The sequence below is a fragment of the Lithobates pipiens genome, unplaced genomic scaffold (assembly GCF_037356315.1).
Source record: "Lithobates pipiens isolate NorthernLeopardFrog02 unplaced genomic scaffold, aLitPip1_a1.2 Scaffold_1, whole genome shotgun sequence".
NCBI lineage: Eukaryota > Metazoa > Chordata > Amphibia > Anura > Ranidae > Lithobates > Lithobates pipiens.
The window spans coordinates 155,320,270-155,345,587 of record NW_027507685.1 but is presented as its reverse complement, the minus strand read 5'-3'; the positions used below and the strand labels follow the sequence as shown (position 1 = coordinate 155,345,587).

General features: G+C 43.0%; 1 protein-coding gene across 2 annotated transcripts in view; it reads left to right on the top strand.

Annotated features, from left to right (window-relative positions):
* SLC27A4 (solute carrier family 27 member 4) overlaps positions 1–25,318 on the top strand; it is an 84,396-nt gene that overhangs the window by 38,546 nt on the left and 20,532 nt on the right. For both annotated transcript variants that reach the window (XM_077478735.1, XM_077478736.1), the window contains 8 exons: positions 3,959–4,123; positions 12,053–12,447; positions 13,931–14,089; positions 17,171–17,240; positions 17,321–17,412; positions 18,211–18,320; positions 18,422–18,631; positions 20,534–20,660. In XM_077478735.1, coding sequence (XP_077334861.1) covers positions 3,963–4,123; positions 12,053–12,447; positions 13,931–14,089; positions 17,171–17,240; positions 17,321–17,412; positions 18,211–18,320; positions 18,422–18,631; positions 20,534–20,660 — 1,324 coding nt within the window. In that variant the 5' untranslated portion in view covers positions 3,959–3,962. The remainder of the gene's footprint in view (positions 1–3,958; positions 4,124–12,052; positions 12,448–13,930; positions 14,090–17,170; positions 17,241–17,320; positions 17,413–18,210; positions 18,321–18,421; positions 18,632–20,533; positions 20,661–25,318) is intronic.

The following is a 25,318-nucleotide window of genomic DNA, read 5'->3' as shown; positions in this document are numbered from 1 at the left end:
ACAGAAGCACATTGGAGGCTTAAAAAAGGCACATTGCTATCAGCTTCTAACTTTGACAAAAAAAAAAACTGGGTTTTTAATGCAGAACTGCACCAGATTTTGCACACTCCAGTTTTGGTAAATCAACCTCGGTGTGTTTTGCCATATTTAACCACTTGTATACCTGTATTGCCATCTCGTTATCGGACCATTTTTCTTTTTTCGCTGCAATGTTGTACCTAAATGAATTTCATAACATGGCATAGGAGAAAGAGAGCTTTCTTTTGGTGGTATTTTTTAAAACCAATTTTTTTTCATTTTATACTATAAAAGAAAAAATGACCAAAAATGTGTGTTTGCTTACAAGTACCTTTTTATAAACCCACTCCATCCAAATCCGTCATTGGTGGTCAATGGTAACAACCCACCACCACCAAAAAAAACACTTTTGACGCAAAGGCTCCCACCATCGACCAAGCTGAGAATGCAGAAGTTATTGTTCACAGTGTATTAAAGTGGAAGAAAAGCCTAACTATAACTATTCTTAAAGTGAAAGTCTCACAAACCACTGATGGGCAGGATTTTTATGACAGAAGAGACCACACCACCTGTCAGTGGGTAACGTGATCTGAGCCGAACATGCGCAGCTCAGACCACATTTACGGCCCGCTCTGCGTGCTACATTGATGGGCCTATTGTATGCTTGTGTGGGATTGATGTCACCTCGGTGCTGCAGAGGGTAAAAAAAAAAAACAGGCAAGGTGAAGATGAAAGCCGCTGGGTACCAGGGAGAACCGTGTCAGCGCAGTACCAGAGGGCTCAGTTTGAAGACAAGTCTGTCATAATGTACCAGTATGCTGTGCATACTAGTAAATTATGACTTAAACCTGCCAAGAGACCATGTTTTTTTTACTTTTTTTTTAATTATTATATATATATTTTTTTATACAGACTTCACTACCGCTTTAAAGTGGTTCTAAAGTTTTTAATTGTTTTTTTACCTTAATGCATTCCCTGCATTAACCACTTTCCGCACTGATCATCAGTGCCTTGATTACAGTACAACCCCAGCAGTGCCCATTAATGCGGCATAATAGTGCCGCCTAATCAGCACACATCAGTGAAGGCGAAAAATTACTTAGTTACAAAATTTACTGACAGAAACAAAAACTTTTTTTGGACTTTTTTTTTTTTTTTGGACGTTTTCTTAGTTTTTATAGTAAAAAATTAAAAACCCAGCAGTGATTAAATACCACCCAAAGAAAGCTCTATTTGTGTGAAAAAATAAATAAAAATGTAATTTGGGTACAGTGATGTATGATCACACAATTGTCATTAAAAGTGTGAGAGCGCTGAAAATTGGCCTGGGCAGGAAGTGGCTAAAAGTGCCCAGTAAGTAAGTGGTTAAAGTAAAAACACCCCACTACACTGAGAGCAATGGGAGCCATAGGCTTCTGCTGCTGTCGGTCAAATCATGACACCACAGTGCCTCAAATTCACAGCCATTGTTGCGCACCCCTTGCACAGAGCTACAGGATCACGTGACTGGAGCAGATTAAAATAACTGTAAATACACTATATACAGTGCCTTGAAAAAGTATTCACACCCCTTGAAATTTTCAAAATTTTTGTCATGTTACAACCAAAAACATGTATTTTTTGGGGATTTTAGTGGATGAAAATGATAAATGGTTTTCCAATTTTTTTACAAATATGTAAAAAGTGTGGAGTGCATTTGTGTCCAGTCGGAAGACAGCACTGAAGTGAGAGTGAGCGTTGTCAGCCAGAACATTATTTTTCCATAGTGATTTTATTATTTTACAAACCTGGAGTTGGGATTTAAAAAATCTCCAAATTCAGACTACTTTCCTGGGAGATGCTGACCTGTTTTCCAAGGTGCAAGGTGTTGTGCAGATCAGACATCCTATTTGGTTTTGGTTCATTGACTCACTAAATAGAAACACAGACGGATACAAAGTTGGCAACACTCCAAACAATCTATTTAAAGTGATTGTAAATATTTTTTTTTCCAAATAACAAACGCGTCATACTTTCCTCCACTGTGCAGTTCATTTTGAACAGAGTGGCCCCGAACACCAACTTTTAGGGACCCTCGGCGGCTCCTCCCCACATCAGATAACCCCCTAGGAGAAGCACTCTCCTGGGGGTGTCACCTTGCGGGCGTGCTCCCGAGTCCAGCATTTGGCGTCCATAGCCGCCAAATGTATGACTCGGCCCCGGAGCCCACATCATTGGATTTGATTGACAGCAGCGGGAGCCAATGGCTGTGCTGCTATCAATCTATCCAATCGAGTGCTGAGAACCCCGGGCAGAGGGATGCATTAAGGTGAAAAAACACAAGGGTTTACAACCCCATTTAAGGTATTGCTGCTCAAGGAGCTTACAATCTAAAGTTTCTAACTCCCATTTGCACATATACATACTAGGGCCAATTTAGACCGCAGCAAATTAACCTACCAGCATGTCGTTGTGGAGTGTGGGAGGAAATCGGAGTACCTGGAGGAAACTCACACAGGTACAGGGAGACCATTGCATACTCCAAGCAGGTAGTGTCATGCTTGGGATTCAAGGTGATGCAACAACCTTAGTGCTGCCAGGTGCAAATGTTAACCACTTAGCCCCTGTGCTGCCCATTTCATATATTGTGAAACAGCATCACACAAGTCCTAAGAAACCAATATTTCGCTATTGCAGGGTCTCTTCCTCGAGGTGTCATAGCAATATGTCACTTTGAGGAAGGGACCCCATGATGCCTTGAAATAATTATGTTCAATGCATTTATTTCGAGTGCTGGCAACTTCTTTGTATCTGGTTCTAGCTCGGTACCATCCTTAGCCATCTTTTTTTTATTTAAAAGTCAAATACTGTGGGGACTTGAGGACAGAGATAAAGATGACCACACTCACGTTTGCCATTCAGATATTTGTGTCCGTAGAGCTAATAACACAAGTAAACTTAAACTTGGTTCTATTGTTTATTTTTTTGCAATATTGTCCTTGTATGTGGATAATGCATGTGATGTTTGTGTTGTGTGTCAGTTCTTGTCCCCCACATGCTTTCATTTATATCAAGGATATGCAATTAGCGGACCTCCAGCTTTGCAGAACTACAAGTCCCGTGAGAGACAGTAAGACTCTGATAGCCACAAGCAGGACATTCAGAAGCAGAGGCATGATGGGACTTGTAGTTTTGCAACAGCTGGAGGTCCGCTAATTGCATATCCCTGATTTATATCCTTCAGACCAAGCTGTCCAGCTAAAGTGACACAAACTATCACATGCACATTTTTTTTCTTTTGTTTAAAAGTCCACCTTCCTGACCATGTTTACATCAGTATTTTCTATATATAGTATTTTATCGTCCCCCCCCCCCCCCCCCTCCCCTGCTGGGTTCTTTTCCACCACAGCATCCTGGATTTTGTTCTATTTGGCCCAGCTGTGTGTGTGGCTCTGACCATTGAGCACACCATTCATTCACTAATCCATTAATACAGATCTGTGAATGAGAGACTACAATTGCCATCGTGGCAGTCCATCGTCTTGGTCCATTGATGACTTTCTCTGGATCTGTAATGGTAGGTCTGTAGCTCCTCAAGACCTGTAGCTGGGAGAGGAGTCTGCAGGAGCCTGTGCGTTACACATAGTGAGCCTGTGCACTGATGACGGTTACAATGTTTTGCAGGCTGTAGCGCAAAAAAAAAAAAAAAAATGCAAGGTTTGTTTGTTTTTTTTTTTTTTTTTTTTTTTTATAAATGAGCAATATGACGTACAAGCAATGAGAGTAAAAATTTACCATTGTAAGCTCCCTTATCGGTGTTCTCCTTGGTCTTGAGCTTTGCCCTGTATGTGAAAGTGCCTGTTTGTTGGGTTTGTGACAGACACGTGTGTGGGTGTGCCTTTCACGCTGTTATAAAGGTTTCTGGCTTCTATTACATGACTGCATGTGTCTTCTCTTGCAGGAGGATGCTTCGGGTGGCGTCTTGTTTGTCCCTGCTGCTGCTGTTTAGGGCGGTGGTTGGCTTGCCCTGGTTTCAAAGTATCGGTGCTGTCCTTGTGTTCTATCTAGGCTCTGGAGGATGGAAGTTCTTGAAAGTATTCTACAAGACCATAGGACGGGATGTCAGGTGAGAATGAACTGGATTGGAAAGCCTGGATTTAAAGTGACACTGTCACTTAAAAAGTTCAAAACGGCACATGGCAATTATTGTAGTAAGAAGAGGCAAAATACAGCAGCCTTTGTATTGCAATGTTGCCATGATGCTGCTCCTCAACTGCTGTAAGTGGTCAATACTTCCGATTATGTGAATTTCTGCTGATTGCACCTCACTCAATCACTACAGGACATACATTGTGCGCATTTCATCCAGTTCCTGATCAACCAGCCAAAATGTGCTACGTGAGTGGTCTTGTCAGTCCTCTTGCACGTTCGAATGAAAAATAAAATGATCACATATGGTCCACAGGTAGGTTGCCTGAGGGAGAGGCATGGCTAGAAGATCTGGTTTACAAAGGGTGCTGCTATGGTGTAGCATGACTGTGTGGTGAGTGTCTTTTTAATAATGTGAACCAACCCTTTAAGCCATGTTTCCAGTCTTGACATAATGGGGGTTATTTATTAAAACTGGAGAGTGCAAAATCTGGTGCAGCTATGCATGATAGCCAATCAGCTTCTATCTTCGGCTTGTTCAATAAAAATAGCGACTGTAAAGCGCCTCTCCTCTTTCTCCAGTGTGAAAGCCCGAGTGCTTTCACACTGGGGCGGTGCGCTTGCAGGACGTTAGAAAAAACGCCTGCAAAAGCAGCATCTTTGGAGCAGTGAAGGAGCGGTGTATACACTGCTCCTGCCCATTGAACTGAATGGGCACCACTGCCGGCAAAGCGGCGCTTTGCGGGTCATTTTAACCCTTTTTTGGCCACCAGCAGGGTGGTTTTAAGCCCATTTAGAAATCCCCCTGCAAAAACGAATGTAAAGCGCTGCTAAAAATAGCAGCCTTAAGCTTTTGACCAAAACCCTGGAAGCTGATTTGTTTCTATGCACAGCTGCGCCAGATTTTGCACTCTCCAGTTTTAGTAACTCTCCTCCAATGTTTAAATCAAATATAACTGGCTGAAATGATTACCATCTCTGGACAAAATCCTGCTTCAGGCTTTCTTCAGTGTTGATCACAAATTTTATTTTAACCATTTTAAACTATTTTAACCAACGAGGGGGAAGCCTCAGCATATTTGTACACATGTGTGCATCTCTCAACAGATGGTGTGTAGTGCATTTCTTGTTGGTTGGATCTTGGTCCTTTTAGCTTCAGTGGAACAAAAGATTCACCCTAATGGGACTTTAAATGAGATGGGCACCATTTGGCCAAAAAGCATCATACCAGTAATAGAAGTATAAAGTATATGCGTTTATTCAGGTAAAAGTTATGCATACGTTGGTATCATCAGCAATGGCCAGTTGTAAAACAACATACTGTACATGTAAAATAGACAATGGTACATAAATGGATGATAAGCATGTAAAACACGGGCATTGGTATACCCTGAGAGTAGAAAACATGCGATACACAAGCATCTAATGTATCCGATGCATTTTGTGAGACCCCGCTCGCTCTTCCGGGGTTGATGCGTGTACAGATGTACCTAAAATAGAAGAATATGAATGGGTAAGTGGTTTAGTATTCATGGAGTAGTTGCAGAGCGTGGGAGCCATAATATGGGGTCCCATACTCACCACTAAATGAGGCCAGGACAGCAGGTATGCGGTTCCCAGAGGTAGCAGCAGATGTCTCAACCAGGAACTGTAGGAGGGGGGGGGGGGAAACTGGAGGACAGGCATGGTGCGCATGTGAGTGTGTGCCTCCGGGAGTCTCACTGAATCCATGTATATTGGAAACTGTAGGCGTAAAAAAGTATAATAATGCATTGAGTAATGATATGTATGTGTCTAGCTATAAACAGAGTCCATATATAATGGAAACTGTAGGCATAAAATAATATACTCATGCATTAAGTACTAATGATATGTAGGGATAGAAAGCCTGAGCCAAGAATAATAGGGGCATAGGAGACTGTAGGGGGAAAGGAAAATGACAAAAATGTCAGGAAGTGAAAAAAAGCCAAATTAAAATTTAAATGCTCCAAAAAAAATTGAGTGCTCAGAGTGACCCATGTGCAAGTAATAAAGTGTACCTGGAATTGGTGGAAGTAGGTGAGTCTGGTAAGTCTAGGCAGGTGAATCAACAGGTGTGTGTGTCCTCTGTGATGCAAAGACTGAAATGCACACCATGTCAGCCCTCCAATATATACCCCCCAGGAGATTCAGCAGCGTCAGTGGAAGTGCTTGGGATATTGCTGGTCATACTGCCAGTCTACTGTAGTGTGCAAGCAGACACAATTAAAAAGTGCTTCCTTCAATATGAACTCGGTGGGCTTTGTTTTATTAACATATCCTACAGCACAGCAGAAATTTGCTTGGGTACATTGTACCCCTACCCATTCACCTTAAAAAAAAAAAAGTGTCAAAAATAAAACGCAGTACACAGATTTTTCAAGTAATTTTTATGAAACCAGCTCCGGCGTCTCTTCTGATGAGCTCCCAATGTCGGAGCTTTTGTTATACAAGTGTGAACCAAACGCTCCAGCATTGGGCGCACAAGTTGCATGAGGTATGCAAATCAATGTTTCCCTTAACTGGTCCAACACAAGTCGGACCAACTTTGATAATGCTCCCTGCACTACTTTGGTCCGACTTTGATCCTACTTCAACCCACCATTGAAGTCGGATCATCGTGTTAACTGATCCGACTTTGGCATGCGACTTGTGCTCTGAGGAACTTGAAGGGGAACTCCACGACAAAAAAACCCCCAAAAAACAAAAAAAAAAACGGTGTGGGGGTCCCCCCCAAAAGCCATACTTTATCCGAGCATGCAGCCCAGAAAGTCAGGAAAGGCGGTGGGGACGAGCGAGCGCCCCACCCCAAAGCACCTTGTCCCCATGTTGAAGGCCTCTTCCCGACAACCCTGGCCGGTAGTTGCTGTGCTCTGTGGGCGGGGGGCTTATCAGAATCTGGATAATTTTAACAAGGGGGCCCTCAGATCCCGCCCCCCTACCCATTCACCTAAAAAAAAAAAAGTGTCAAATCTAAAACACAGTACACGTTTTTAAAGTCCTTTATTAAGGCAGCCCCAGCGTCTTTTCCGATCTCTTCTCCGATTATGTCTAATAGCCATCTCTGGTTCTTCTCCCTCTGTCCGCTGTCTTCTGCCTTTTCCTGGGTCTCTGTTCTCTTTCTAATGCTAGGTGCGTGGTGTGCCACTACTTATATTGGCATGGGGTGGGGTCACTGGGTGACGTCACATAGAGGAGGAGCCAAGAAAGCTGGTGGGGTAGGTTCTGTGCTGCTCCCCCCCCAGTCTTTATTGTTATGCAGTTTTTTTTCTATGATGGTAGCTTGCCCTAATCTGTTCTGTTGGGTTGGCTCCTGAAAATGGTTGACATTGCAAAAAAGTTGCTGCAAATGTAAAGCCGTTGCAGTTTTCTATTAATAACCAATTGGATGCTGTATTCGGGGAATCTGTCACTTTGCCCATTCTGCGTTTGCTAAAGGATTATGCAAGGCATATGTAAAAATAGTTTATTTTTCCAATTAGAGAAGCCATTTACTATATGTTAGAACAGTTAACCAAATGCCTTTCCAGCTATCTGTAGCAGACCTCCCATACAACCCTTTGTACCTTCTGAATATTTTATTTGGTTCATCGTCCTTGGACTTGATTTTCTGATGGTGTTTTGAATTAAGCTGATAAGCGTTGGACTACGGCCCCTGCACTCACTTTGAACACTACTGCAGTATACTGCAATTGGTATCACCTGATGACGCAAATACTAACACCAATCTGCCACTTTTCAGAATAAGGCTTTAATGAGGCAGTTCTTTCATTCTTCGTAAACGACGCCATCTGAGGCAGTTCTTTCATTCTTCCTAAAGGACGCCATCTTCCTAAAGGACCAGTGTCTCCACTGGTTCCCGCTGTGTCCTGGAAAATGTGTGTTTCCCAGAACACAACGGGGGGTGGGGGGGGGGCGGGGAATCTGTGGCTAGCTTGTCCAGAAGTGGGTGCAGATACCTGGATTATCCAGGTATATGCACCCCCTCCCCCCTGAAAGGTGCCAATTGTGGCACCGGAGGGGAGGAGGGTTTCCGATGAGCGGACCTTCCACTTTAGGTTGGAGGTCCGCTTTCATTTAAATAGGTTTGCATGTGGGGGGGGGGGGGGGGGTCACTATGCCCACTGACACTGATGGGGGGGGGGATATAATTCCTGCCAAGGCCGTGAAGAAGGTCATGGCAGTGGTGGCAGGTGTACACCTATGGCTGTTGCCTCTGCAGGTAAAGGAGGAGCTGATTAAACACAGAAATGTAGCCTATTAAAGTGGAATTAAAACTCTGCCATTTTTTTTTGGGGGGGGGGGGGGTCCTCATGAGCTGTTATCTATAATGTACTAATAAACACAGCATATTTAGCACATTATGGCAGACTTGCCTGGCAAGTGAGATGACCTCACTCAACGCATGTGTGTAGGAGTCACATTGTCTTGGTACAGAGCAGTGCTGTAAATGTTCACAGAGCTGCACTTGCAGTGCTCTGGCAGGGAGGGAGGGATTTGTAATAGATGAGACCCCATTGGTCTCCTCTATCTTACAAAATTCTACCGGTCTGTGCGTTTTTTTTAATTTTTATATTCCCCCCCCCCCTTTTTTTTAAAGTGATTTTAAACATACATTGTTTACTTTACATTGTCCCTTCTATTTCTGTATGTGGATGATGGCACTGTATTTATTCTAATTTAAAAAGCAAACAAACCTATAAGTACCTTTTCCCTAATCGATTATACAGATGTCACATGACCCAGATCTTTCCCAGCCTGTCTGCAGGGAAACATAACCAGGAGGCGCTTCTAGTCCTCTACTGCTGGTCACATGTTAAAAAACACCTTTTGGAATACAGCGTGAAAATAATGTATATTTATATCCAAACTTTTAAATTGTCATGCAAATATTTGTAATGAAATCTTTATTTAGTACAAATAACATGGTGTGGGTGGATTTCTGGCAGTCACAAGCTGTGTCACGCCCCTCCAGCCTGGGTCTCGGAATAAGAGGAGGGGAAGGAAATACTTGCTGAAAATGGAGCAGGTGGAAAGTTGCCAACACTGCTCTGCAAACTCTCTAGCTGAATTGGGGACATGAACAGAAGGTGGAGACAGAGAAGAGCAGGATCAATCAGGTTTTTTTGCAGAATACAGAACACAAATCCTCATAGTGACCTGAATATGAACAGCATGTAAAAGCCCTTTCACACTGGGGCCTCCCCTGCGTTCGCGGTAAAGCACCACTTGTTTTAGCGATGCTTCCCTTCTGTTTAAGTGGTGCTTTTTGGCCACTAGCAGGGAGCTTTTAATCCCAAAAAAGGGGTTAAAAACTCCTGTCTTGTGGCACTTCCGAATCGATTTTCAGGCACGTCGGAAGCACTGCCCATTTGTTGCACTGTATACAGCACTCCCAAACCGCCCCAAAATGCTGCTTGCAGGGATGGCTTAAAAATAAAAAGTAAAAAGCAAAATACTAGAAAATTATTTAAAGCGTTCCTATCCCTCCATACTTGCGCACAGAAGATAATGTGTACCTAAGTCACGCACATGTGAGGTATTGCCTCTGACATTAAAGTGAGGGCAAAAATTCTAACACTAGACCTCCTCTGTAACTCTAAACAGGTAAACTATACCCATTCCATGAGTGCGCGCAATTTTAAAGGTTGACATGTTAGGTATGTTTTTTTAATTTTATTCATAAAAGTATATTATTTCCAAACTTGCGTTTCTGAAAACGCTGCACTTATACTATGTGACAAAAAAATTGCAACAATTGCCATTTTATTTCCTAGGGTCTCTGCTAAAAAAAAAAAAAAAAGCATAATGTTTGGGGGTTATAAGTAATTTTTCTAGCAAAAAAAAAAAAACGGATTCAAGCACTAACCGCCCACCCACCGTTGAATGGCGACGGGACGGTGCGGCTCTCGTTCTGGGTAAACGTCATATGACGGCACTCCCAAACGACCACTCCTGCTCCTTGCTAGGACACGGCGCAACCCTGATCTCTGTAAAGTGCCACTGACTTGGCTCTTTAATCGTGTGTTCGGCTGTATCCAATCACAGCTGCTCCATGTAAACAAAGGTGCCGGTAATCGTCGCGCCTCGCACTGGCAGAATATTAGTGCCTCCTCATCGGTGCCCATAAGTGCCACCTCATCACTGCCCATCACTGTCAGTGCCTCATCAGTGCCCAGCCTATTAGTGCTCATCAGAGCACATCAGTGAAGGAGAAAAATTACTTATTTACAAACTTTACTGACAGAAACTAAGACACCTTTTTTTTTATTTTATTTTTTTACATTTTCTGTCTTTTTTTTTCTCCCTAAAATAAATAAATAAACCAAAAAAAAAATCCCAGCAATCATTAAATACCACCAAAAGAAAGCTCTATTTATTTGTGTGAAGAGAATAAAAATTTCACATGCTTACAGTGTTGTATGACAGCACAATTGTCATTCAAAATGTAACAGCTCTGAAAGCTAAAAAATGGCTTGGGCAGGAAGGGGGTGAAGGTGGCTGGTAGATAAGTGGTTAAACTTATAATCAAAAAGTACCAGAAAAACCCTGGTCGGCAATTGATTAAAGCGTTTAAACCCCCCCCCCCCAAAAAAAAATTGATCCTACACCAAGTTCCTGTGCTGTGTCATTTGGCCCCCTGTATCACCTGTAATACCTGGCTGATCCTGTCAGTTTCTACCCTCCCCTTTGTAAACTGACCACGGTTCATCATGGCTGCTGAGCCCTGACACTGTGATCAGTTTACGTGCTGCTGTCATCTACTCTCTCCACTGTGCTCCTGTGTCCTCCTCTCCAACACCCCCCCACCCCCCGCCATTGTGTCAGGACCCACCCCCTCCACTCCTGCTGCTCTCATAACTGTTTAAAATGTATATAATCCTGCTGGTTCCCTAATGACCACTGCTCCTGTCTGTGTTTTATTAAAAAAAAGCCTCCTTTACTGGGTCACGTGGCTGGCTCTCACTCCTCTCCTACTCACATCATGGCTGATGTCAGCGAGGGAATCTCGGCCCCGCCCACTGCCGGGCAGAGGAGAGAGACAGCCGGTGACGAGATTGCAGGGAACTGCTCTGAAATCCGTTTTTTTTTTTTTTTTTTTAATAAAACACAGGAGCAGCTGTCATTAGGGAACCAGCAGGATCATATAAATTGATAGAAGTGGGTTAACAAGCACTTTAAGTACTTGGATTTGACTTGGTATAGACCTCCTGCACCTCCATTGTACAGCAGAGGTCAGACCTGGGAGAGGGAGTAGCAACACAATGAGCCAATCAGGTGTGCTGCTTGCAAATATGCTGACAAGTAGCGAGCCCAGCAGGAGAACAGCAGATTGAGCAGAGGAGGGACTTCATAGCTTGATTCTGCTTTTTTGTTGTCCAATCAGTAGACCAAGGATGGAAAAGATGACACTACTGGGTTCATTGACTGTAAGAAGTAATGTCATCCCCTGAACTGTGTTTTGTGTGTGTCTGTGTGTGTGTGGTGGGCCTCCTATAAATCCTGTGACAGGGTAGACAGAACTATGAATCGTATGGCAGGTAAAATAGCTCCCTTTATATATTTAACCTGCCTATATAGGTGATTGGCGTACAGATTTAACAAGTAAAAGTGATTAACATCCATACCTGTCTGCCCTAGAAATAAATGAGACCAAGGAGCTTGGATAAATATGGGACCTGTTTGCAGCAGAACTTGTGTCCTATTACACGTACCGGAAAGGGCTGGCAGATATTGCACAAGGTATAGCAGATAAAGCTTGAACTGTATTTGATGTTTTGATATCGGTGTGAGTATTGTTTAATGGTAAACTGATGTTCTTAAGGTGTGGTAAGGTAAACAGGTCCGACATTATGTTCCAACAACCTTTTGTTTTTAATTTTTTCAGAGGTGCTATGACGCTATTCCGTGTAAAGCTGCAAGTTAAGCGTCACCTTAATGAGAAGAATACAATCCCTGTCATATTCAAGCAATGCGTCAACCGCCATCCAGATAAAACAGCGTTGATCTTTGAAGGGACGGGTGCTTCATGGACTTTTAAAGAACTAGATGAATTCTCCAATGCCGTTGCCAACTTTTTGTACGCAGAAGGCTTCCGTAGCGGGGACGTTGTCGCTTTGTTCATGGAGAACTGCAATGAGTATGTGGGCCTATGGCTCGGTATGGCAAAAATCGGAGTTGAAGCAGCTCTGATTAACTTCAACCTGCGGCTTGATGCCTTAGAGCATTGCTTCAGTGTGTCCAACTCCAAGGCCGTTGTGTTCGGTCGGGAAATGTCCCAAGGTGAGGGCGAAATAACTGGATACTACCAGTAATTGGGCTGTAATAGGAATGTAAAAGGGCCTGCAGTGGGAGTGGTTGATAATTCTCTGATACAATGAAGCTGTCTACGCTGTAACATCCATTGCAACAATTCTTTATTGCCTACATAGCAGGATGCAGTAATAACATACTAGTGTGTTTTGCCTGAGTGCCATAAGTTAGGCTTTGGTCGAAATGCATTAGGGTGTCATTACAATATCCCGCTATGTAGCCAATAAAGAATTGTCACAATGGATGTTACCAAGTAGCTGGCTTCATTGTATCAGAGGATTGTTGCTACATTTCCGTTTCGATCATTTTTAATGTAAAAGAAGCGATACAAAACAATTTACTTGTAAAATGCCAAGCTGTTGGGACGTATAAGAAACGAACAATAACATCAAGATCAACTGGGCATTGATACAGGTTCACGTCATAGACCAGCATAGATACTAACAGCTAAGTAAACGTGAGATACTCCTTAGTTGTATTGGGGAACCAGCCTGATTTGAGGAGAGATGATGATCTAGCTAGAGATCTCCAGACCTCTTTTCCAGTATTATTGCTACATTGCAAAGGCATTTGAGCCAGAGCACTGGTATCTCATCTCCTAGGTAATCTTTGTTGAACGGTGGTTCATAATTCTTCAATTAAAAATGGGTTTCCCAGATTAGACTACTGGCGCGTGGTAGACAGGTAACATGCGACAATGCTTGGGTGCTTGCTTTGCAGAGGCAGGCAGCTAGCATTCTTAGATTCTCCATTGGTGCAGGTTTCATTTGGGACTGGTTCACACCAAGACGCATGCGGGAAAGGCACGTTCTGTGTGTGAGTTTTCCACACCGCAGGTGAACACTCCCCCAAGTCGGTGCCAATGGGGTTGATTTCCTAAAGTCAAATTAGACTGGGCACTTTGCAAATGCAGTTGCTCCAGGGGGAAGCTTTGCATACTTCCATCATCCAATCATGTGCTTGAACTAATGTTTCGGCCGTCCAGTGCGTTCTGCAGCCAGTTCAAATGAATGGGCTGCAAAACTGGACTGCGCGGGAATCCCATAAAAACATGCACGTTCTGGTGTAAACTAGTCCTGAAGAAACTTCTTAATTGCAGTCAGGGCTCAGAGATATGCAAGTCAATATTGCTCTTTGTCTGATTAAAGAAAGCCTAAGGATTCTGCAGAATTAAGTGCTTGACTTCATACTGACTGACCCAAGCCAATGTTATTAGTAAAGTAAGCCTACCCTGGTAGAGGCTGATGGTGATTGTCCTGTGGGCACTGGCGGTGTATGCATCTCTGCCACCTAAAATGGATTCATCTATTTTTGGAGGAGATAATGGAACATGGAAGAATGCGCTGTTCTCCATCTGTGTGATCATGTTATGTATAAATTGCTGGTCCATCGGAAAAGGTTCATCTGCTAATTTTTTTGCTTTTCTTTTTCCATTTTCTTTTTATGTTCCCAGCAATGACAGATGTGTACTCCTTGATGGGTAAACCCACACGTCTCTACTGCGTGGGTGATTGTGACCCATCAACGATTCCCCCCGGAACAGAATTCCTGTCTCCATTACTACAGAGTGCTTCCCGCCTTCCTCCCAAAGATCCTGGCAGGGGATTCACAGGTACGGATAAACCAAGAATACAGGGGAATACACACACTTTTTTTTTATATATTTCTTTCCTTTTAACCTTTTTTGCTTGCCAAGTCTCTAGTAGCTGGACCGTTTTAGCATTTTTTTTTTTTTTACTTTTTTCTTTCATTTTTCACTTGCGGCTTTCAGAGTTTGTTAAAGACCCCCAAATCGTATATTTTCAATGAAAGGCAGAGCCAGCTGTCATTCGGATGGCAGGAGGGATCATGACAATATTGTTAGGATTCTTCCTTAGCCTAGTACAGCTCTGCTCCAGCAGCTGGTAGTGGGCAAATAGCCCACTATTAGCTGTCCTCTGGGTAACAGAAGTACAAAAGTTAAATGTACTCCTGTGACCCACAAATAGACATATGGCCCAAAAAAGCTTTGTCCATTCCTCCCTTTAATGCACAAGAACTCGTGCATTGCAGAGCAGTATGTTACGTTATGAATGGGACAAGGCTCACAAATAGCAAAAATTTAAAAAAATATATTTATTTTGTCTTGCCCCCGTTTTGGTGGGCTTCTGGTCCAGAGTCTAGCTGGCCCACCTACCTTTTCATTGCTGCAAAGCGTGCTATTGCCAGGGCTTGGAGGAAGCCTTTGGTTGGGTTTGCAGAGGTGAAGAGCTTCTTGACTGCCCTCATGCTTCATGAGAAAATGACCAGTATATTTCATGACTCTAACACTAAGTTCCTAAAAGTGTGGAACCCATGGTGGTCTTATGCTCTGCCCCCAGCCAGCTTGGGTAATCTGGACTGTTCTGGAACACAACACCATTTAAACTACAGGTTTCGCCCCCTCTCTTCCTGCTTAGGTCTGCACACCTTTCCTCCCTTGTTTCTTCCTTGTCTTGACTGATTCTCACCTTCTTTCCCCTGCTTAGCTCTGCATGTCTCTTCTTTCTTTCTTCATTTTGGCTGTCTCCTGCCTTTTCTCGTCCCACTTTAGAAACTTTTAAACATTCGTACAAAAACTCTGAAAAATCATTCATCATAATATTCTTTCTTGCCAACATTTAGTCCACAAATTTTATTAGAAAGCCCTCTGTCCAGACCTGCTATTTGAATGACTTCCAGGTGTAGTGTTTTTTTGTTTTTTTTTGTACTAGACAGGTTTCATTACAATATTTATGAATTTACCTGAATAAAAACTTTCATATAATTCTTCTTTTGCTCCAGAAACAATTTCCATTTTTTGTTCTTCAAATTGTCTCACAACTGTAGTTAAAAATGATCTTCAATTTGACACTACTAACCATTAGAAAATTGAATCAATGTTCCAAAAACATTTTTTTAAACAAAATTCTTCTAGTGTATATGGTCAATGTTAGGGCCTCTGTTTTCAGCATGTGACTGTAATCTTCAAATCTCATTGGATGAAATCATCTGTCATTTTGTTTAAATAGCAAGCCATTATCCTGGTCTGTTCACTTGGTGAATTGAGTCCCATGGCAGTGATGACTTGGTGATCATGACATCAGGAAGTATTCTGGTTCCCAATAGTCATTGGGGACCCCAGCTAATGGGCGGGGGGGAGGCATGTGGATTTAATACAAACTCTGGGCGGCTTGTGGGGTGGAGGAAGTTGAGGGCACCATTTGATGACTCTCTCTTGTTGGGACACTAGCCCGCGTTATTGGTTACCCCAAGCAAGCTTCCCTAATAGGAGTCTTGAGCTAGGCACACCAGAAGAGCCTTGGACTGCATAGCGTAAAAGCGCATTGCAACGGTGTGCCTGCAGATTTTTTTCCATTAATATTCTTTTTTTCAGTGATCAGTGGCAGAGTGCTGCTGCTACTTCATTGTTCAGTAACAGGCATATCTGAGTTTTGGACCAGGGCCTAATCTTTTACTATTAGGAAATTAATGATCACAGAATACACTTCAAAGTAGTTGTAAAGGCTCAAGATTTTTTTCCTTCATGCATTCTAAAAATTTCTGTATGCAGCAGCCCCCCCCTAATAGTTATTTGAGCCCCATCTAGATCCAGCCACGTGCATGAGAGCATTGGATCTCCTGGGTCCCTTCCTCCTCCTCCTCCTTTGCTGACACAGCAGCAGGAGCTATTGGCTCCTGCTACTGTCAATTACAGCCAGTGAGCCAATGAGGAGAGGGTGGGGCCGAGCCACACTCCATGTGTGAATGGACACACACAACACAGAACAGCGGCTCAGGACTGAGCCTGCTTGGATGACCCCATAGGAAAGCTGCTTCTGGACAAGAGGGAGGGGCCAGGAGCATCGGCAGGGGACTAGAGGAGGAGGATTGGGGCTGCTAAGTGAAAAATCACTGCACAGAGCAGATAAGTATAACACGTTTGTTATTTGAAAACAAAAAAAAAGTTTTTTTTATGTCACTTACATTTTATAATATCAGCACTGTAATAACAATACAAGCAATCGTTCTATTTGACAAGCTAATACAAGCAAACTATCCTTTCATGTTATGAGTTCTGCCTATCTGCTGGCCATTTCTTTACACAACTTTCTAATTTCCCTTCAAGCTTTGCAGCTCCTCCTGTGCTGTTTACTTTCCATTCCTATAGACTACATATCTCATGGTACCTTGCTACCTGCAAGCAGTGATTCCTGTATGGACTCCTCCTTCTGGAAAAAATCCTCCTCTCAGTACCTTTGTAGTTCAGAAGGCAGGATCTGTTCCTCTGCTAAGCTATTTGTACTTCATAACACATGTACGTGTTTGTTTTCTTTGTTTCAAAATTCTATAAATCTTTTGTGACACCGAAGGCAGGCTCTGAATTCTGTGACACAGGAACAGAATAAAGGTACCATTTTCTATGCTGGTTCTGAAAATCTCAATGCATTCAATTATATTTATTAATGCCGCCCTTGTAGTGCGTAACAGTGAAGGTCACCAGTAACCAATGTTATTCCTAACAGCCAAGCACAGAAAGCCTCTGACAGAAAGCAAAGTTTGATCAAAAATATTGGTCACCCTTCTGTGTTTTATGTGACCTTGTGCCACTATAGTGTGTTATTTTTTATTTTTTTATTATTATAATTAATGATCACAGATAATTTTCATCTAAATCATTTTGTCTCCTTTCTAGATAAATTATTTTATATCTACACTTCTGGGACAACTGGACTTCCAAAAGCTGCGATAGTGGTGCACAGCAGGTGAGGACATTTTCTGTTTATGGCAGCACTCCAACATCAAGGCCAAAAATTCTAAGCACTGACATGCCCTCTGTTTGCAGATATTTCCGCATGGCTGCCTTGGTGCATTATGGGTTCGGCATGCGATCCGATGACATAATTTATGACTGCCTACCTCTGTACCACTCTGCAGGTAACCTTTCCATGTAACTGCCTAATGGACTGTTAGTGCCTACTCAAAAAGATGCTTGTAAGTGAGGATACAGAGCAGAATGCCGTTCCCCTTTATTGCAGAGTTTGGCCTTGAGGGCTACTTTTTGGACATCAGTCTTGTCTCTGTTTAGAAATTCTTTTTTTTACATTTCTTGGCTCCGAACTTGTAGACCAATGTATAATACAAAAGAGAAGAAACGGTCTGTTGCTCATAGCAACTAGTTCTTTTCCAGCTGTAATTTTAGGCGTATGTAGGACCAAAAAAGATAAAAAATCTCTTGCTATGGTTAACACAGCATGTCCTTTTTTGCTTTTGTTAACCCTTTTATGACCAGGAGTCATTGAAACCTTGATGCCAATAAATTTACCAGGTTCAGTATGCCTGTCTGTTAACTTGATAATAAATTGTCTTTCATATACTGCTTTGCCACAGTTAACAAGTGTAGGTATTCCCTGTGACAAGAGATACATTATAGGTCCACTTTAAAGCTGAATTCAGTCTTTTATTAAGGCCTTTAGTCTTAAAATCTTCTGGCTGATTCGATGATGTAACTTGGACTCTTGGGCTTAGTCGTGCTTGCGTAGTGGCAGGTGCGCACCACTCGGTCCATGAGTACTGCAAGCCTATGCTGCTTGATGATGTCCCCCCAGGGAGCGGGTCAGTGTCAACCCGGGCTCAAAGGAAGTAAATCCTATGATGCTAAACTTCTAATGTCTATTTGTTTTATGGCATTTTTGATATTGTTGCTGTAAATAAATATCAATTCTCATTCCTCAGGGAACATTGTTGGAATGGGTCAGTGTATCGTCCTTGGACTGACAGTTGTCATCAAGAAGAAATTCTCAGCATCACGGTTTTGGGATGATTGTGCTAAATACAACTGCACAGTAGGGAACCTTTATATTCTCTTGCAGAAGCTAATAGACGTTTTTTTTCTCATTGCTGTAATTTTTTTCACACATACTGACATGTCCTATTATCTGTTCAGATTGTCCAGTATATTGGCGAGATTTGTCGGTACCTCCTGAACCAGCCAGTACGAGATGCAGAGGCACAGCACTGTGTGCGCATGGCATTGGGCAATGGGCTCCGCCCCGCCATCTGGGAAGAGTTTATGACACGGTTCAAAGTCCCCCAGATTGCAGAATTTTATGGAGCCACAGAGTGTAACTGCAGCCTGGGCAACTTTGACAACAATGTGAGTGTGTTATCAGTGTTGAGATGTCTTTGTTATGGAAAAGGGATTTTAATGCACCAGAGGATGATAATTGTATATCTGTAGCACATATTTTTCTTTCTTCATTGGAGGGCGCAGCTCTGCTTTTAGACCATCGCCTGCTGTAAATATATATGTGTGTGTGTGTGTGTGTGTATAAATATACACTGTGTGTGTGTATATATATATATATAATTATTGTGTATGTATAATATATATATATATATATATATATATATATATATATATATATATATATATATATATATATATATATATATATATATATATATACACGCAAAACGAGCATCAACTGCTGGTAGTCAAAACTCCCCCCCCCCCCCCCCCACTGTGGAAGAAGCTTGGTTATTTTGCCTCAAGCAGCCTTTCCCACTTGGGGTTCTATGGAACTATGGGACTTATTGCTGGTGTTGCAAAAGTAACTTTGGGGGGTATTCAAGAGATCCCACTACTAACACTCTCTCAGAAAGTGTGATTCATAGTAGTAAGAACTGACAGTTTACATTGTTGGTTCTTCATAAGGATAAGGTCACCCCACATCTGATTAAGATGTTATCAGTTTTCTACTTGAATGAGGACGTTGTTTCCTTTGTTTTGTGACAAACCAGTTTTTGGATGTAGTTGGGGTGTTCAGGGTGTATTTGAATACCATGTCCTGGTTTTCTAGGCTGGATTCCCTATTTATAGCTGTAGAAGAGGCATGTAAGGGCTTTGAGGCTGAGTTCACCCCTATGCAAATTGGATGCGGCTTACACTGCATCCAATTCGCATGACATTTTAAAATACGTTCATTTGAATGAGGCTGGTTCAGATGTGTGCGTTGCATTCGCACTCCGTATTACCCAAATTAGTGTGTGTTTTTTGGGTATTGTGATGAGAATTGCAAGCACATTATCTTCTATGGGAACATATCTGATTCGCAGATGCGTTCCGTTGTGAACAGGATAAAATCCTGACTGGATACTGATCAAAAACTGACGTGAAATGCTGAACAACTACTTTGTCAATTAGCTGTGAAAGCGAAGCTTCAATTCGTACCGCACATGTGTGAACCCAGCCTAAAGCATCTATAAACAAAATAGCGACAATTTTGAAGAAAAACATTATTTTTTACTTATAATAAATATCCTCAAAACTATGTAAAAAAAAAAAGCATTGTTTCCCCTCAGTTTAGGCCGATACGTATATATTTATGGTAAAAAAAAAAAACACAATAAGCGTTTATTGATTGTTTTCTGCAAAAGTTATAGCGTCTACAAAATAGGGGATAGTTTTATGGCATTTTAATAAATTTTTTTTATTTTTTTTACTAGTAATGGCGGCGATCAGCGATTTTTGTATCGTGCCTGCGAAATTATGGCGGACACATCGGACAATTTTGACATATTTTTGGGACCGATCAATGCTAGAAAATTGCATTGATTACTGTAAAAATGTCACTGGCAGTGAAGGGGTTTAACCACTAGGGGGCGGGGAGGGGTTAAGTGTGTCCTAGGGAAGTGTTTCTAACTGTCTGGGGGATGGGCTATGTGTGACATGCACACTGATCGCTGCTCCAGATGACGGAGCAGACGATCGGTGTCCTGTCATTAGGCAGAACAGGGAGATGCTGTTTACATCAGCATCTCCCCGTTCTTGAGCTCAGTGACACAATAACTGGTATCCCCCGCGGCAATTGAGTCTGCAGGTCTCGCGGGCACGGTCACGTTTTGCCGACGTATATATGCCGACAGCGGTCGGCAAGTGGTTAAGCTCCTTCTTCTTCTTTTTTTTTTTTTTTTCTTTTTTTTTTTAAAGGAATGAAAAAATGGTACATTCATTTTAACATAAAACCTGATATGTGATGGTACATCCTCTGTTTAGATGGGATCCTGTGGATTTAACAGCCGTATCCTGCCTTTTGTTTATCCGATTCGGTTGATGAAGGTAAACGAAGAGACAATGGAGCTTATTCGCACCCCTCAAGGTCTCTGTATTCCTTGCCAGCCAGGTGAGTCCTGCGTGAAAGGTGTTTTTATTTTTTAAATCAGACTTTCAGGCTAAAAATGCAGTCTAAGCAGGTTTGTGCCAAAATATCGAATTCTATTCACCTGTTATCACCCACACTACATAGCCACCTACATGTTTTTTGTTATTTAAATTATAATTACAACCATTTTATTTATTATTGTGGTATTTTTGACCTGTGCTTGTGGTATAACATTATTTCAAACATCCTGTTGCTGTTCCATCATAATATTGACTGTATCACCACAAGAGCAGTTTATGCCATCACATCTAACTACTATGGTGGTAAGTGTGGAAGGATAGGATAGAATACGTGTGTGTGTGTGTTTGTTTTGTTTTTTTGTTTTTATATATATATATATATATATATATATATATATATATATATATATATAAAATAAGAAATGATGGTGACAGGTGTCTTTTTATGAAGACATCAGAGGTCTCTTAGGATCCTAATGCCTCCTTCAAGTTCTTTAGATACACATTGGGCATGTGGAGTCCCCTTCTGTATGTGAGCCAACTCAGTGCTCTGGTACACCACAGCCTTCTATCTGGAAGTAATCATGATCCATGAGCACATGCAGGTGCAGTGTGTACAGAGGACAACAGTGTGAGGGGTTCAGAGACTGCAGAGTGTGACATCAGTGTGGCGAGAAGGCTTGGTAGGGTTTGGGGATGTAACTGTGGTGTTTAGGGAGGTGACATCAGTGTTAAGGGGATCACAAAACTGTGTATGGTAAGGTGACACCAGTTTGGGGGCTCAGAACAGTGTTTGGGAATCTGACATCAGCACTTGGAATCAGAGAGCAATGTTTGAGGATGAGACTTCAGTGTAGGGGTCCAGAGAGCAGTGTTTGAGGTTGTGACATCAGTGTAGGGCAGTGATGGTGAACCTTGGCACCCCAGATGTTTTTGAACTACATTTCCCATGATATAGTTACATAGTTGGTGAGGTTGAAAAAAAGACACAAGTCCATCAAGTCCAACCTGCTTTTATGTTAATATTACATTGTATGTGTGGTTGTTAAGGTGCCTATCTAATCGTTTTTTTGAACGTATCAATGCTCCCTGCTGAAACCACTGTTTGTGGAAGAGGATTTCATTTCTTTACCGCTCTAGTAAAGAACCCTCTACATAGTTTAAGGTTAAACCACTGGTCTTCTAATTTTAGTGAATGGCTGCATGTCTTTTTAACTAGTTCAGTACGTGTATTTTAACCCCCTTCCTGCCGAGGCCAATTTTCAGCTTTCAGTGCTGTAACATTTTGAATTACAATTGCCGGGTCATGCAATGCTGTACCCAAATAACATTTTTATAATTCCCCCCCCCCCCCCCCCCCACAAATAGAGCTTTCTCTTTGGGATTTTTGATCACCTCTGCGCCTTTCCTCCAGTCAGTATATAACCTCCTCCCTGCTCTAGGTATTCAGTTTATTTTTGTCTAGGCAGGAGTAAGGACCTAGCTCCTTGCTGGGATCTTTTAGTCCTAGCAAATTTTACTTCTTGTCTCTTTCTTCCATGCATTTTCTCCTGTAAGATCTGCAATCAAGTGCTGGGCTGGATAATCTAGATCCAGTGGTCTCCCCAGTCCAGTCAGCGAGCTTGTGCAGACCACAGCTACGTGCTAGGTCTGCCGCGACATAGCCTTAATGGACGGAGGCTGGCACGCGAGTTAAACATCTCGCAGGGTCGCATACGAAGGGCCGCTGATCCGGGTTGCAGCAGTCCCTTGGCTGCCAGACCCCACTTTGGTGGTTCTGTCTGGAGGGTCACTCGCACCATGGATCGGTAAGTATAGTACCCCCTTTCCCCCTTTGTGTGGTTTGGGTTGGATGTGGGTACACTCCAGGGAGGGTCGAACCTGCCTGCAGGATCCCTCCTCCCATCCTTGGTTAAACTGGGCTCCCCCCCCCCACGATTTGGTGGATGTCCCAGGGCAGGTGCCATTCCCCTTCTGGGTGTGTGTGTCCTTCCCTGGTGGTATGGGGGGGGGGGTTCCAGTACAGGAGACCCCTAGGTGCAGAATACACAGTGGTGTCCCCTTAAATGTTCACCCTGCCTGGTGAAGTACAGTACCTTTTTAAAAGGGGGGTCCCCTTGCAGAGGGTGCAGCGATGTTGGAGGCACAGAGGATCCTGGCAGCATGCTTCATCGTGTCAAATGGCCAGTGGCCATGTTTGGGTGGTCCATCACTGTGGTCATCTTCCCTTGGTCGGGCTGGTCTCCGGCCGGTGGCCATGTTTGTGTAGCCGATGTAGTCAAAGTGGCTGTTTTTCGTTATTCTAGTGAGACGCTAGAGACAGCAGGAACCTCGTGGAGATGCCAGAGCGTTCTTCCTCTTCCTCCCCTATACTTCTCTTCCTGTCCCGGGATATATGAAATGGATGACGACATTGGTGTTGCTGGGTCTGAATTGCGGCGCTCCTCTGTTTGGTAGGGTGAGTCTTTGGGGGTCCTTGTGTATCTCCCTCTGCTGATAGGTACCCTGGTCATTGGGGTGTCCCTTAGTGGCACCAAAGTTCCTTTGTACTACAGGTTCTTCTTCCCTATGGAGCCTCAGGGTCACATCTCACCCACTGATCCCCCTCATGGAGGTAGCAGTTCCCTCGGAACCCCAGCTTCCCACGGTTGTGCCGGGAATGTGGCCCGTCCGGGGGGGTTTAATATCTCGCCCCCTGACCCATCCGATAGTTTCAACGGTAAGGGAAAAAGCGCTGGTGGACGCACTCATTACTGCAGTGCGGGAGACTTTAAAGATGGGGGATGCGGCTGACAGGGCCACAGATGTGACTGTGTCCTTTGGTACACATATGTCATTTGAATAGGTTTACCTATAAGGAATGGGAACAACCAAAGTCACCCTTTGTGGTCCCCAAACTCTTGTGGTCCCCAAGGCTCTTGATGAACCCACCTCTGGTTTGGGAATCATTTAAACCTCCCTTATTGGGGATGCCTTTCCCATTCATTCATGGCTAAAAAAGCTTATGTGTTCTGAGTGGGAACCTCCGGATAAACACTATTATCCTCCTAAGAAATTCTCCATAGTTTATCCTATGGAAAAGGATTTCTATAAGAAATGGGAGTTCCAGCAATGGATGCTGAAATTGTCTCAGTGAACAAAAGTCTCACGTGTCCGGTAGATAATGCACTAATGTTAAAGGATTCAACAGTTGAAAAGTTGGAACTTCTTTCCAAAAGCAACATGTCTTTAGCAAGTTCAGTAGCGCAGCCAGTTCTTGTGGCAATTGGTGTATCTCAGTCCATCAAGGAACAGTTTGTGGAGATACTTAAGATTCTGCCTGATCAGCAAGCCTAGCCATAAGCTAGTGTATCAGACGCAGTAGATGCTATGAAAGTTTCTATCATTCAAGCCTCACGGCTTATGCTTGAGCTAGTGCATTCTCGCATAGTTCTATGGCTGAAAAATTGGTCAGCCAAAGCACTGTATAAAAAAACTCTTGGCCAGTTCCCCACTTCGTGGGGAACGGCTATTTGGATGTATTTATTCAGATAGTCTCCAAAGGATCTCTAAATGGGATAAGCTCTCTTTTACTAGTAAAGAAAAGTTCAAGCATTTCTCCTTTTTAAGCGCGCTTCCTCACCTGTGTCAGGGGCTTCAGCCTCTAGGTAGTCTTGACGGCCTCAAGGGGAAGACCCCAAGGGCAGCACCATGGTCAAAGAGATATTGGGGCAGAAAGCCCACAAAGCACAATGCTAAAGCCTCCTTACGAAGGGGCACCCCCGCTCGCTCGGATGGGGGGGAGGCTCCTGCAAGCAGGAACAATGTCAAGACAGATGGTTGGCTTCTTCAGTTTCTCTAGGTTACAAACTAGAGTTCCGAGAATTTCCGTCTCCTTGTTTTCTAAGATCAATGTTCCCAAGGATCCAGAGAAAAAAAGTCTTTCTTTCTAGCTCTGGATCATCTATTATCCCAGTTGATGATATCAGAGGTTCCCTTAGAGGAACAGGGTACAGGTTTTTATTCAAACCTTTTAATGGTTCCAAAACCAAACAGAGGTAAGACCCATTCTAGATCGCAAAGATCTGAATCGGCACTTAAATATCCGATCATTTCGCATGGAGCCAATCCGACCGGTTGTTCCATCCTGCAAGGAGGGAAATTGTCGGCCTCAATCAATATCAAAGATGTATATCTCCACGTGCTAATATTTCCCACTCACCAGAAATTTCTGCGATTCGAAATAGAAAATCATCATTTTCAGTTTGTGGCCCTGCCATTCGGTCTAGCCACAGCACCACGGGTGTTCTCAACAATTCTGGCACCTCCTTTAGCCAGATTAAGGGCTCAAGGCACAATAGTCCTAGCCTATTTAGACTATCTACTTTTAATAGATCATTCAGTCTCCGGTCTAAACCAGAGTCTGATCACAGCTGTAAACTACCTCGAATCTCTGGGTTGGATACTCAACCTAGAAAAATCCTCCTTTAAAACCATCAAGGAGATTACAGTACTTGGGGCTGGTCATAGATACCGTAAAGAAGAAGGTATTCCTACAAGAATCGGTCCCATTATAGGACTAATTCAACATATCAAAACCAAACACAAATCCCTCCATTCAGCTGTGCATGAGATTGTTGGGGAAAATGGTGGCCTCCTTCGAGGCCGCCCCTCTGCGCA